A 13,277-nucleotide genomic window follows, 5' to 3' on the forward strand; every position below is an offset into this window, starting at 1 on the left:
CTCAAATTGCCTGCGCATTGCACTTTAACATTGATGGAATTGAATTGAGGTGAGGGGTCATTGTGCTAGCACCCTTGCCTTGCTTTGGCTGGAGGAGAGGAATGCTGCAGCAGTGTCAAGGATCCTCTGCCAGCAGTCCGTATCAGTGCCCTTAGTTGCCTTGTCCCAAGCAGCAATGAATTCCAGCTGCTTGGTAGGAGCTTCCTCAGCCTGCGAATTGCAGTGAAGCCATGCATAGATGTGTTACCCATCTCCCGTCCCTATCCGCATGCATTACGAACAGCAGATCGGTGTCACAAAGTGCAGGATTGCAGGTATTATACTTATGGTGCAACATCTTAAATCTATAGCCATCAGTATGCAGAAGGCGTACCAGAAACTCATAGGCTTCGAGCAAGGAGGAGGTTGCATTCCATTTAGCTTTTAAAGACACCTCTACGCCCTTCGATCTGGCTTTGGCTGTAGATGCTGGCACCCCGATGAGAATGCCAGTGATCAAGCACAGCGGCAATACTGCCGAACGGAAACTGAATTCTTTCATTGCTGTTGTGTGTGCCGAACACTATGCTACATACTGAACTGTAGTTCTGCTGTGATTGCACTACTCAATAGAGGACCTCTCTAGCTCTGATGTGCCCATCGATCGACTTGATCAAAAGTCTCAAGCTAAGTTGATCTGCGTTGCATTCTCCGTTAGCACCTCGCACAATTTCATTCAGAGCCCAATCTCTCTTGTAAAGGTGCTTGTAGAAGCAAGGGATGCTCTTTAATTGAGCATGAAACAGCTTATGATAGAGGGTTTGGAAGGGTTCTGAGGAGTAATCGATATGTCGAGGGTCCAAAATTCTCCAGATGGTCAACATGCAAAGTGCACCTGTCCCCGTTATGAATGGCAATTGATTTCGTAGCCGAGCTAGTATTGATGCTCAAAGAAATAATCGTACAATGGGTGCTTCAATTGGCGGCCCAAGGGCGTCTTGCCGAACAGGATGATCTTGCACCATACATAACGTTCACTCATAAATGGAGGAGACCACGATGATCGCGGTTGCCTAATATCTGCAACTACTTTTTCATCGTGTCTATGAAGACCTATAAACGGCATCGATGGAGTTGCTGCCCATTCTGATCACAGCAGTTGATCGCCCCAGGGGCTGGCACAACGACAGGAGTCAGTTATGCTAATGAAGAGCAAGCGAGGGCTTGTCCTCGCTTGTCTTGTCATTTTCCTGTCTTGTTTTGCATCTGAGACTTCCCAGTCTCCGTGGCAGGTATACAGGGTCTGTCAAACACCTTCCTCACTTACTGCCTTCCTTTTTGATGTCCTTTATATTGCAGCATCCAGATTGTTGCATGCTTGTCAGCGTGTTAGAAAACTCTGATCAAAGCGTAATTGCAATGCAGGGCGCTTATAACCACCTGCATACAGAAAGGAACGGTAGTCCAGGTCGGGGCGTTGACGACAGGCAGCTCCTGGACCTTTCAGAAAATCACCTCGCTTCAACGCTAAGAACGTACCTGAACGGCTCAGAGCTGGTGCGGGCCTGACCTTGGATGTAGCATTGGATGCAGCACACCCCCAGCATGCATGCAGTACCCGCGCAAAACCTGCAGACCGAATGTACTAAATTTGCGTGTTGAGCAGATCTATCATCAATGGAACTGCAGACACAAGGTTGGGGATGATGTCCCGGTTGGAGATTGTAGGGGCGCATCTTTGGGAATGGATGACACGTGCATGCCCACAATGCCAGCTGCCCAACACCTGCATACGACATAATCTGCTATCCCGTTGCAAGGTGGAATAAGTTTATTTTACTGCCGGCCGCAGGAGGAGCACATGCGGGGTTATGCGCACAGGTGTGGCGCAATCTCAAGGCTCTTCAGCATCGGTGAGAGTGTTGAGGGGCGGCCGCTGTGGGCGCTGGAAATCTCCAGCCGGCCGGGAGTGGAGGAAGCCAAGCCCAGCTTCAAGTACGTGGCCAACATGCATGGCGATGAACCCTCCGGCAGGTGCGCTAACTGGGCTTCAATCTTGCCATGTGTACCGGGCTTGATGTGTTGTATTGGGCCTGCGATACAGCCATGCAGGGCTGAGGATGCAAGCTTTGCTCGGCGTGTATGCATGGCTCCGTCTGCACTTCTGGGAAAGTCCAATTTTCACCATCGGCAAGCAAGTGCATGTTGCTGCATATCTGGAGTCACTGTCAGGTCCATCTGTATATGCCTAAATGGCATGTTGTCATGGCAAGTGCCTCGACAGTTGCCTTGGAGGCTGCAGAGGATCAAGCTTGCCGTTGCAGAGTATCAAATTTGCCTTCTTTCTCGAGGCCAGCTTTGGGATGCCAGTTTTGGGATGTTCACTAAATATATTCCGGTCGTTATCCTTCGCAGGCAGCTGTTGTTAGCGCTGGCGGAGTGGTTGTGTGCTAATCACGCAGCGGACGAGAGGGCGAAGCGGACCGTGGAGGATCTGCACCTGTTCATTCTGCCGTCCATGAATCCCGACGGCTTCGAGCGGCGGCAGAGGGCAAATGCACATCTTGTGAGGGACCAAACCCCTACATTGTCCCGACATTCCTCTGCTACTGAAACTCTTGAACGAAAGATGCTCTCACCTGAATGGTTGGGTGCTTTGGAGATCTCGCAAATACCTCTTACTACCATGCATGGGTAACTAACTCCGCAGCGAGGCACCCGTGAGGCTCAGTTGTGTGTGCGCTTGTTAGATGCACTTGTATCAGTTTTCCTGCAAAATGAGAGACTGAAAAGGTGGCAAAATGTGCCAGGTGGATCTGAACAGGGATTTTCCGGACCCCTTTGAGCGGGGGGAGGCGGGCATTGTGGAACCCGGCGGGAGGGAACAGCCCGAGACGCTGGCGCTCATGCAGTGGATCCGCAGCCGCCACTTCGTCGCGTCAGCCAGCCTGCACGAGGTCGGCAGGCCGTGTTGCATATTTGAAGGCTTCGTACACATGGAGGTTATAAATTTCAATCGCATTTGCATTTCATGGCGAACAATGAAAGAAGACGCTATTTGGCAGGCTGAGCATATCGAATGCCTCATATCCGGCGCTTGGAATTCATGCACAGCGAATTCCGTGTAGTTGACACAGACAAGCCAGGCCTTCTGTGTCGATTGCAAAATACCCGGTGCTCCTATGTCTGTGCTTAACCTGCACCTGAAATAAAAGCAGAAAACGCATCTGTTGTAGTCTTGGTTTGCAAGCAGGCCATGCAGGTTCTGCCATATTGCGCCAAGGTTGTCTAACAGTAGGCAGATGCATGGAGACGATCGCGCTGCATCTATGATACATTACTTGAAGCCTTGCTTCTACCTGAAATAGATCACAAGTCATAAACGACTCTAAAAGTGCCTACACATGTGTCAGGGGGCGCTGGTGGCCAACTACCCCTGGGACGGCACGGCGGACAGGGGAACGCACTACTCGAGGGCGCCCGACGACGCGGCGTTCCTGCACCTGGCGCATGTGTACGCGGACGCGCATGCAACCATGCATGCAAGCCCCGAGTTCAAGGGCGGGGTGACTAACGGCGCGCACTGGTACCCACTCTGGGGCGGCATGCAGGTAGGGCCTCTGTTCTCCCCTGCTGGCATGTCTCTTCCAGTGCATGTCTGTGAATTTCCCAATGCTCAAACAGAAAAGAAAAACCTTCTCTGCTGCTGGCATGTTTCCGTTTCTCGCTGAGAAGAACCTGGCACAAAGGAAATTGATGACAGCTTCTTTCCTGCTGGCATGCCCTTCCCCAGCGCCGCAAAGGATATTTCTTGCCAGAAATGGCAAGGTGCGGCTGGGTAACGTTGCTATGCACCCGCCAAGCTCAGGCCATCAGGAGTATCACAGCAGCTCAACATGCATTTTATCACCAAGCCAAAGAGATCAATTTCACTTGCTTGTTGCTAATTGGCAATAAGAGGCTGTGGCTGTGGCGCTGCGCAGGACTGGAACTACATAGCGGGGGACTGCCTGGAGCTGACATTGGAGCTGGCCCCCCACAAATGGCCGCCGCAGCAGGAGCTGCCGGGCCTGTTTGAAGACAATTTGCCCGCCATGCTGGCCCTGCCCCTCGTGTCCTGTTTTGGTGGCGTCCGGTGCCGTCCTGACCATCCAATTATCTCTGCACCGTGTGCTTTCTGTGTTGGCGCAAGATGGGTTCAAGGTGGAGCACATGCTGTGGGGTTGTAGGCGTGCAAGCTGTTGATCGGATGACACAAGTGGACACCTCAGCACATGGATACTGCCAGAACCAAAGATTCATCCATTGATGTGCAGAAGGCCCTCACCTTCAAGTTCTTTTCTGCTGCAGAGGTTGTGACGCGTTTCCAGCAGCAAGGTGCTCTTAGCACCAGGTTTTGCAGCACTACACAGGCTGCTTGCGCCTGCAGCTGCAAACCATTTACTTTAGCTCGCTATGGTGCCTCAGGGGATTTGTGCGCGAGCGAGGGGTGGCGGCAGGAGCAGGGCGGCAGCTAGGGGAGGCCGGGGCAGCGGGAAAGGGGCGGCCGCTCGGGGCTGTCATACATGTGGAGGGTATTGACAAGACCATGTCAGCCTCCTCCACATTCGGCGACTTCTACAGGTAGACCCATTCAAAGACTTCTCAATATCAGAGTGAAGTCCTCAACCTTGTTTGTCAATCTTCAATGTCTGTCACCCAGAAGTCACAAGTTGTGGAGTGCGGCCCTTTATGTACTGCTTGAAAAGACACTCCTCGTCCTAGCACTTCACATCTTGAAGCATGTTCTTCTAATTTTGGAGCTTTTCAGAGAGGTTTTCGGTTCACTCAGAGCAAGATGAATGACAAGCAAAAAAGAAGGGAGGGAAAGAACTTTTGCTTGTGCAGGCCTCTGGCTCCGGGCACCTACAACGTGACAGCGGCGCTGGCGGGGTATGCGAATGAGACGGTGACAGTGATAATACCGGGGGACGGGTCAGGGGAGACGGTGGAATTTTTCATGAGCCGCGCAGGGCCGAACGCGGCGGCGGTCAACTGGGGCCTCGCGCGAAAATTCGGGCCGCTCAGAGAGGGCCCACCCGGGCCGGTGCGCTGCCCACGCTGCCCCCACAATTTAAATTTGAATTTGAGTTCTGCTTTACCGCTGGCCATGAAGGCTGGGTACCCTGCGTCACGGACTCATCGAGCGTGAATGTGACAGAGGTGTTTATGTGACAATTAGCTCTGGAACGCATTTGTGGTGCACTTGCACAAGAATTGGTTTCTTCTGCATGGCAATGCCAACAAGACGTCGTCTGCCACCCTTGTGCTCCAAGCTTACCCTCAGGCTTTGCGCGCTAGCGATGCAATCATTCTTGTTCTTCTTCTTCTGCTGGGAGATTATGCAGTGGGCTCTTCTTTCGTGTTTTCCAGGCCAGCGATGAGTCTTTTCGTCTTTGCCGGGGCCCAGCCCTTGCCGCTTTGTTCTGTTCGCGCTTTCCAGATTTATGAGATCCATTATCCGTGCCATTCCAGGTGGCGTTCAGCGAGGCGGTGAATGCACGAATCGTCCAGAACGTGGTGTTTGTGATGGCGGGCCTGGCAGTACTGATGCTGCTCAGAGCTGCACACCACCGCTTCTATGCGCGGACCCGGCTGGCGATTCCCGGGGGCCCGCACAGCACCCCCCGGCGCAGCCCTCTCAGGGCGGCGTAATGGACAGCCGTCAGTTTTATAGGAAAAAAAGTGCAGACTTGAAGGCAAAGCGGCGCTGGAATCAAGTAGACGGGCTGCCTCGTAAGGGAATAATGAGCAGCGGCAGTGCAATGGTCCATCAGCCCAGGAGATGACACGCCGATCGAATCAAGCTCCGATAGATTGCAATGGGGGTTAATGTTCCCCTGGAATACAAGCGATGAACACCTGCCAGCCTGGAAATCTCTCAGCGAGCGCCAATCTGGGTGGCCTGCAGCATTTGCTCACATGGCAGCGGGGGATTGCAGCGTTGTTCAAGAGCTGAATTTGTGATGCAAGACAACCCTGCTACTGCTTGATGTGTTGATTTTGAGTGCTTAAAAATTGCTCGCTCTGCTTTGATGTCAGCGCACCATTTTCTCTGAGTTGCCTGAAGGTTGTGCTGGTGACTCTATTGCATGCCTTATGCCAGACAGAGATTGATGCCTTGTGCTGTGACGCTTGGTGATGAACACACTCTGTCCCATATTGCCATATTGCTAGTGTTCCAGATGCTAATGCAGCCGGCACTGCTGAAACAGCTCGCGCAATTCCTGTTGCACGATGCTGATGTGGTGCCTCCTGACTGGCGTGAGATCTGGTTTTTCTCACTCAGTAATTGCAAATGCCTGCCAGCGTGTCGTTTTCTGCTGATGTGTGCAATGCACTTCAACAGTGCAAATTATGCAAGTGAGACAAGTGCTGCAATAACGCTGACATTCCTTGACATCAACAATGCCCATGGGTGCTAAAACGCACACTATTATGCAGATTTCCATCGTCGGCTTAAGCAGCACGCTGTGCTCATAATCGGAAGCCAAATTGAGCAGCAGTGCCCATGAGTCTGCAAAGCCCGGGTATTGTGTGCAGCCCAAAGCTTGGCGCTTTTCAACTAGATGTACGCCCCAAAGACATTTGCAAAGCATACTCAGAATCCCATGCGCAATCTTTGAGATCCTAGTGACATCTGAGCATTGCTTGGGGGCCAAAGCCCTGGCAAAAAGCTGACACACAAGAAGCCAAGCTTAACTGAATGCCCTCTGAACAGAGACATGCAGTGTATGAAAGCATGATGTTGCATGTTCCTCGAGGTTCCTGAGCTCCTGAGTTCCTGAGTTCATCCAGTTCAAACGTTTGGTGCATGCAACACAATCAACAAAGCTCAACCCAGTTGTTTAGTCATGCAGCAGGCTGCCAACAAGTACACTTCTTTGGAAGCAAACATTTATTCGACTGCGTGGTGTATTATTTGAATGCATCGAGCAGGTCATTCTGTGAGCTGCAGTCCTTCTCGGTTCCCCTTCCATTGCCCACTTTGTAGCAGCATTTATCTCTGTGCTGTTGAGCACAGGTGACTTCACAGCAACGCTTGAACGCGCCAAAAGAATGTCCCCAAAATGGGTTTCCCAACCAACGCCCTACTTTGCATGGCAAAGAGACAAAGTGCTGCAACTTTACTAATATGCGGATCGTTGATAACAAATTACTCAGGCTGGCCTGTCTCCAGAGGCGCCCCCATTTCCAGGGGAGGCGTGGGGGTGAAGCGCAGCTCTGCCACGAGGCCAAAGGGGCTGAACGCGCTGTGCGCGGGCGGCGACCCCTGGGCCCCCGCGTTATCTCCCCGGTGGTCCCCTCCGCGCCGCAGGGGGGACAGCGAGAACTCGGACCCCCCCTCGAAGGGGTTGAACGCGTTCAAACTGCCGTGGCTCACCGGCGACGCCGTATCGGCCGCGCCGCTGTTTCCGCCGCCAACATTGCTCGAAATGTTGTTAGCATTTGCGGTCGAATTTGAATTCCCCGCCGCCGCGGCCGCCACCGGGGAGATATCGAGCGGTCGGATGCGCAGGCCGCGCAGGCTGGCGCTGCCGTCGGACGCCGGGGGGTCCACTGCGTTCGGTGCGACGCCCTTGGCAGGGGTCTGCAAACCGATGATGGCCGAGGGGTCCTCTGCTGGTGCGCCCGCTTGGCTGCCAGTGGGGGCCTCAGCAGGGTGCTGTGCAGTGGCGTTACTCTGCTGACCTGCACCATGCAGGGCTTCTCAGGAAGGTACATTTGATCCTGCTGTCAATTAATGGAGGAATCCCCTTACTGCATTTGCTAGATAAAGTAATGCGTGCGTGGCAGGTGCAATTGGGTACTGGTACGGGTTCCTTAAGCTGTGGGAATGTCAATCGTACAGGTAAGCTTGTGTGGACATAACGCGTCTCCATAAACTCCATTCCCTGTACTACTGCTGCTTGTATAATGACAAATTCAACGCTTATGCAGGTAATTGGCGTTTGAATACGGAAATGGGTGCGTGCCTGATGGGTGAGCATTAGCTTGAGGGGCTGGCAAGGGGTCGGAAGGACTGGCACTGCTCGCTGCTGCCTTTTTGTTCTTTGCATTTGCAGCCTGCGCATAGCAACAATATTTCCATAATCTTGCTGCAGCTTACAAGTGTGGGCAAAGCATGGCAGCACTGCTCTCCAAAGCAGGGTTTCCTAAGGCAGTTGCCGTTCGTTCCAATTTTGACCTGTTCCGTCCTGCTGATGCAAACTATTTTGTGTTTCAGAAGGCAAGTAGTGCTGGCAAGGCGTGTGATCAGGGCCAAGATACCAGCAGGGACAAAGCAACACACGTCAACACCGAGTCACCTCTTGTTGTGCCGGCTCTGTGGCAGGCTTGGGTTGGGGCGGTGCTGTTCCCTCCCTCTGTGTCGACCTCCGCTCTGCATGCAACAGAGAGCATTTCACGCATTGCCTACGGGCAATAAGCAATAAATCCATCCAGCAATTTTCGTTGGGCAGGCAATACATCCCAGCCCAATGGATGTATCGCCTGCATAGGATACGTCTGCATGCAACAGAGAGCATTTCATGTCACCGTGAGTGGTGCAGAATTGGAACAGTAAGTCCACGAAGCGCAGCAGACTTGTGCTACAAGGATGGCCATCTGCGGTGGTAGATCTGTGTGCTGCAACAGGACTGCTTCTTGTCTCCCTCTAGGCCCTCTCGAGGTACGAAACTCCACATGCTTGTACAAAAACACAGGGGTCGTGAGTGATCACCGGGCCAGGTGGCGGCCTGCGCCAACAGTGCATCATCGCTCGGCAGTGACCCGAGGCTGCGCACGCGTGGCAGCTTCCACCGCTGGCCCCTCAGCACCGCCTTGTGGTCCAGCAGGGACCCCCCCCCCAGACCCCCCGCCACCGCCGCTGCCGCCACCGCCGACCTCCTGCTCCGCTGGCCGCTTCCTCCCACCTGATGCTGTGTTTGGAAGAAGTGTTAAGAAGGCAGTTTTTCTGTTGGACGATAGGTCAAGAATACAGCTGCTACATTGATTGCCAAATTATGCCAAATTGTGCCAAATAAAGCCAAATATAATCCTTCTGAGTGTGAGTGAAGCTCTTGTGGCAAAAATCCCTGATGTCTTTTGGCAGACATGCACATGCATGAGCAAGTCAGCCCATCTTTTATTTTTGAAAAGGAAAGTACAGCACCTTGTGTCAGCGATTCCCCCTGCGCTCAAATGGCAGACATGCTCTCTACACGGGGCAGAGGACTGAGGGGAACGTTCACTGGGCGAGAAGATTTCAAGGGGCCAGGAGATCCATCGCAAGGCAAAGGTCTGAACAAGGAGGCTGCCTCAACAAAGCTCATCCGAAAGACTGATCCCAGCAGATTTAAAATTCTGAGAGCTCCATACCTGGCTCGCCGGCGCGGCCGGGCTTGAGGTTGTGAGCATGGAGCATGCTGCGCTCGATGGCAAAGTCAAATCCCTGGAACTGCTCCTCTGGCCGCCCCGGCAGCCGCGACCAAACATCCCTCGGCAGGCCCTGCATCGCATCTGCAGACCAGCACAGGAGTGATGACATCAGCAGCCAAATATCAGCACTGCTGGATTGCAAATTTCAGCTTGAGACACTGCCAGTCTTCAATGACGTTGAGCAGCATTGTGCGGTCCAACATGGGCTTTGACAATTCTGAGCAAGGTAGGAGCCGTGCGCAAGACCGGCCAACCTAGACGTGTCCCTATAAGCAAGTCTGCTTCAAGTTGCCCTACAGAACCCCTTGACATGGACATTCGCATCAGTTCAATGACAAGCACACACTTGTCTGAGCTAGCTAAGAGCTGGAAAATACTCCAGGACGGTGCACATGCAGAAGCAGGGCGTCAGTACCTGCGCGTTCCTGCTGCAGCGGCTCGTCCGGGTGAAGCAGATACCCCCCGAACTCAGAGGGGCCCAGCTGGCTCCTGCTGCGTTGATGCAGGGAATTTGGCTGCTGCTGCCTCTGCTGCTGCTGCTGCTGCTGCTGCTGTTGCTGCTGCTGCATGTGCACTCGTTGCTGCTCCTGCTGGGCCTGGTGTAGCTGCTGGCTGTACTGGTACTGCCCGGGCGAGGCATACGCAGTGTGGCTCGCCTGCGGAGGACTCTCCATGGTGGACTGCAAAACATGCACAAGAGCTCCCTTTCAGGCGCCTGTTGTAATTCTATGAAATGTGTGCAGATTAGGATGTCCGTGTTCGATATCTAAGCTAGACAACTGATCACCAACCGCATCTTATGTACAAGGCGCGTGGCATTTATCGAGAGGCATGACTACGGTACCACATGGCTTGTACAGGAAGAAAGCACTTGGGGACACAGCTTCAGCAAGGAAAGCCCACATGCACAAATTACGCACATCTGATTCCGAAACAGCAGGACAATCAGCAGGAATGCAGCTTTCGAACACTTCATCCCGCGCGATTTTCCTGCATCTACTACCTTGGATAGTCAACAAGGTGCTGCCGGATGGCCTGCGCCTTGCTGGGATGGCAAAGGTACAATCAGCGTCATTGAGCAGTACATCACACGCTTTACATGTCTGCCTTGACATGCAGCTTGTTTGCAAAAACGTGTAATAACAATAACAACAAGAACATGTGTGGCGGTCAAGTGAGGAGGTGGGAGAGAGCACCATGTGGGCATGTGCGAGCAGGCCCTCGGGGCTCTGCAGCCGCAGCCCGACGCCGCCAAGCGCCAGAGCGGCCGATCTCGCCCCAGGAGACTGGCCCTCCGGGCTGCGCGCATGTGCCGCCGCGCCGTGGCCATGTGCCGGCACCTGCTGCGGCTGCTGCTGCTCGTAGCGCGGCTGGTAGCGGGCAAAGGGGTCCGGCTGCTGCGTTGAGCGCGGAGGTCGCACGCTGAGATGGCGCACTGAGCTGACCGCCTCCCCGCCCAGGAATCGCTGCTGGGCAGCCCTGGGCAGCTGCGGCTCCATCATCCCCTGCCGGGCAGTCATGAGTCATTCAGGATGACAGCATCTCAGCAGAACGTTCCCCAGGAACACAGGAGACCACTCTGCAGCAGTCTGTCTGCGCAAGCGCGCACAAGCAGGCTTGTTGCACCAAACCTCTGACCTCTTCAGCTGTGAAGAATCTTAATGTTTGGTGCAAGTCCACACATCCACGGAACCCAAGCCGAGTGCTGCAGGCCTGGGCCCTTTTAGTGCAATGGTCAATTGAAGCCAAAGAAGAGGTATTGTCCAAGAGTTTGGCAGGAGATGTGCCAAAAGAAATGAGCAGGATACTTGCCTGGCCTGTCGGCATCTGCTGGCGCGCGAACATGGGCCCGGTGCTGTACGCGGCGCGGCCGAAGCCGCCATGCCGGTCGCCCCCCCGCCCCAAGGCCGGCCCCCCTCTCCCGCCGTCGTCCTCCGAGCTCCTCTGCATGCAACAATCCAGTCTTTGTGAACGGGCCTCGACTGTTCTGCACTGATTATGGAAGCTGCCCTGAGAGCTGAGTACCATGCAGGACTCACCTGCTTTCTGCTGGAAGCTCTCACTGGCATTCCACAGCTGGCTGCCAACCTGAGCAATCTTCTGCAGTGGCCGTGCGCAGCAAGGCGAGCGAGAAAGGCAAGAGCCTTTCTTGATCAAACAACATGCTGTTCCAAGGGAAGTGTGCGGCTCAGCTGTGCAATTAGGATTTGTTTCAGGTGGGCCACAATGCACCTCAATCTTTCCAAACAACACCAGCACTTCTGTGCCGACTGATGCCAAAAAAGGATTGGCCCGCACCGTGAGAATGTTTTCAATGATGCGGCTTGCGTCCTCCTTGGGGTCCCCCTGCTGCTGGCTCTGCTGCTGCTGCGGTGGACCACCGCTGCCCCTCGGTCCCCCCAAATCTGGGCCAGAACTCCCCCAATCCAGCCCCTGTTGCAGCATCATGCATTACAACGCTTGGTAAAACCAATCCCTCTTTACTCTTGGCTCAAAATCTGCTTTAGGTGTCTTGCTTTAGCTGAACGGCATGGAGCTGAATAACAGTTGCAGGAAATTCAGACTCTCCCGAGGCATGCAGGGTTCTGGTTGCCAAGCTTCAAACAGAAGAAATGCACTCCAGCCGGTCGCTGTCAAGCACAATGCAAGGGCCAGCACAGCGCGCACAGCATATGCATGCAGCACCCATGTGCCATGAAGAGTGACAGTGTGAGGCGACGGCTGCTGTTCTCAGTGTGCAGGAAGACTGATTGAGCTGTGAGCATCACCTGTGATGCCCTGCCGCCTGTTGCCTGCGATCCAGCCGGCAGCTGGAGCTCTCCCTGATGCGCAGCATCCAAACGAACTTCCAGCAACCTGTGAGATAGATTTGGATTTCGTCAGCAATCTGTCTTCGATGCCAGCACCCTGCTGTCCTGTGCTGCAAGTGAACTTTGCACTACTCCTCAAGATTCCAGGTTGTCTACTTCTGTGCTGGGGCTCCATCGAGTCGGTTGCTGCACTCGAGATGACGGCCGGGCTCAAGGCAGTCTCTTCACCTGCTGCAGTTGCCACACTTGACGACGATAACAGGATTTGCGGCGTGGCTGCTGGGCACGCCCACCTGCGTTCAGGCCACACAGATCAGCATGTGCTTCCTGCAGGCGTCGAATATTTGATCAGCTGAACGGGCTGTATAGCAAGCCCTGTGGGCGTTTGCAGCTGTCTTTACAACTTCTTCAGCTGACAAGGCTCGCCTGCAGCAGCGCACGGCAGTCTGCGGCCTCGCACTGGATTGTCAGTGTCTTCACGACGTCGGACGCCCCGAGCGCACCTCGCCCAGCGACCTGCATTTGCGTCTCGGTACCCCAGAAACTATCCGAGGAGCAAGCAACATCGGGATTCTGTACTCGGCTTCTGCTGAGGAAGATATCCTGGGCCGAATGGCTTGGGACAGCCAAACCTCGGCAGCATCCTCGGACCTTAAAATGGCTGCCGTGGCCCCACCTGTCCCGTCCGAGAAAATGCCACCTAATCATTACTGCGGCAATCCCTGTTCTTTTAGCTGCTATAATGGATTACTATGTACTAAATTGAGTTCTTACATATCTAGTATGATGTCCGAATGCTCTTTATAAAATTTGCTCGCGTGTGGTGATGGCTCAATGTTCTTGGATCACGTTGCCTTTTGCTGGTTTAGAAATCGTTGTTGCCTTTCTCTTTAATAATTTTATATGCGAAATGTTATCGTAATGACCACCACCTCGAAGCCTGCGCTTCCAAGTCTGGATTGAGACATTGCAAGCTTGCTGCATAGGCAAACACCAGAAAATTTCTGTTGACTTTGCTCAATGCTTCCC

General features: G+C 53.8%; 2 protein-coding genes across 2 annotated transcripts; one reads left to right on the top strand and one right to left on the bottom strand.

Moving 5' to 3' along the window:
* Positions 1–1,840: 1,840 nt before the first annotated feature.
* Positions 1,841–5,170, top strand: COCSUDRAFT_14223 (hypothetical protein; the record flags this gene model as incomplete). The annotated part of the gene is made up of 7 exons (XM_005649366.1): positions 1,841–2,013; positions 2,395–2,545; positions 2,790–2,936; positions 3,393–3,590; positions 3,963–4,196; positions 4,493–4,602; positions 4,867–5,170. The coding sequence occupies 7 exons, from the start codon at positions 1,841–1,843 to the stop codon at positions 5,168–5,170; spliced, it is 1,317 nt and encodes a 438-aa protein (XP_005649423.1).
* A 1,279-nt stretch (positions 5,171–6,449) lies between these two features.
* On the bottom strand, positions 6,450–12,815 carry COCSUDRAFT_65576 (hypothetical protein). Its single transcript, XM_005649367.1, has 12 exons — positions 12,675–12,815; positions 12,477–12,541; positions 12,207–12,294; positions 11,737–11,871; positions 11,251–11,382; positions 10,635–10,943; positions 9,854–10,118; positions 9,379–9,519; positions 8,741–8,939; positions 8,328–8,401; positions 7,995–8,085; positions 6,450–7,710 (listed from the first exon to the last, which is right to left on the bottom strand). Exons 6-12 carry the CDS (start codon positions 10,766–10,768, stop codon positions 7,175–7,177), a joined length of 1,440 nt encoding a protein of 479 aa, XP_005649424.1. The 5' UTR covers positions 10,769–10,943; positions 11,251–11,382; positions 11,737–11,871; positions 12,207–12,294; positions 12,477–12,541; positions 12,675–12,815; the 3' UTR covers positions 6,450–7,174.
* Positions 12,816–13,277: the final 462 nt, after the last annotated feature.

Source organism: Coccomyxa subellipsoidea (genome assembly GCF_000258705.1).
Source record: "Coccomyxa subellipsoidea C-169, whole genome shotgun sequence".
Taxonomy (NCBI): Eukaryota; Viridiplantae; Chlorophyta; class Trebouxiophyceae; family Coccomyxaceae; genus Coccomyxa; species Coccomyxa subellipsoidea.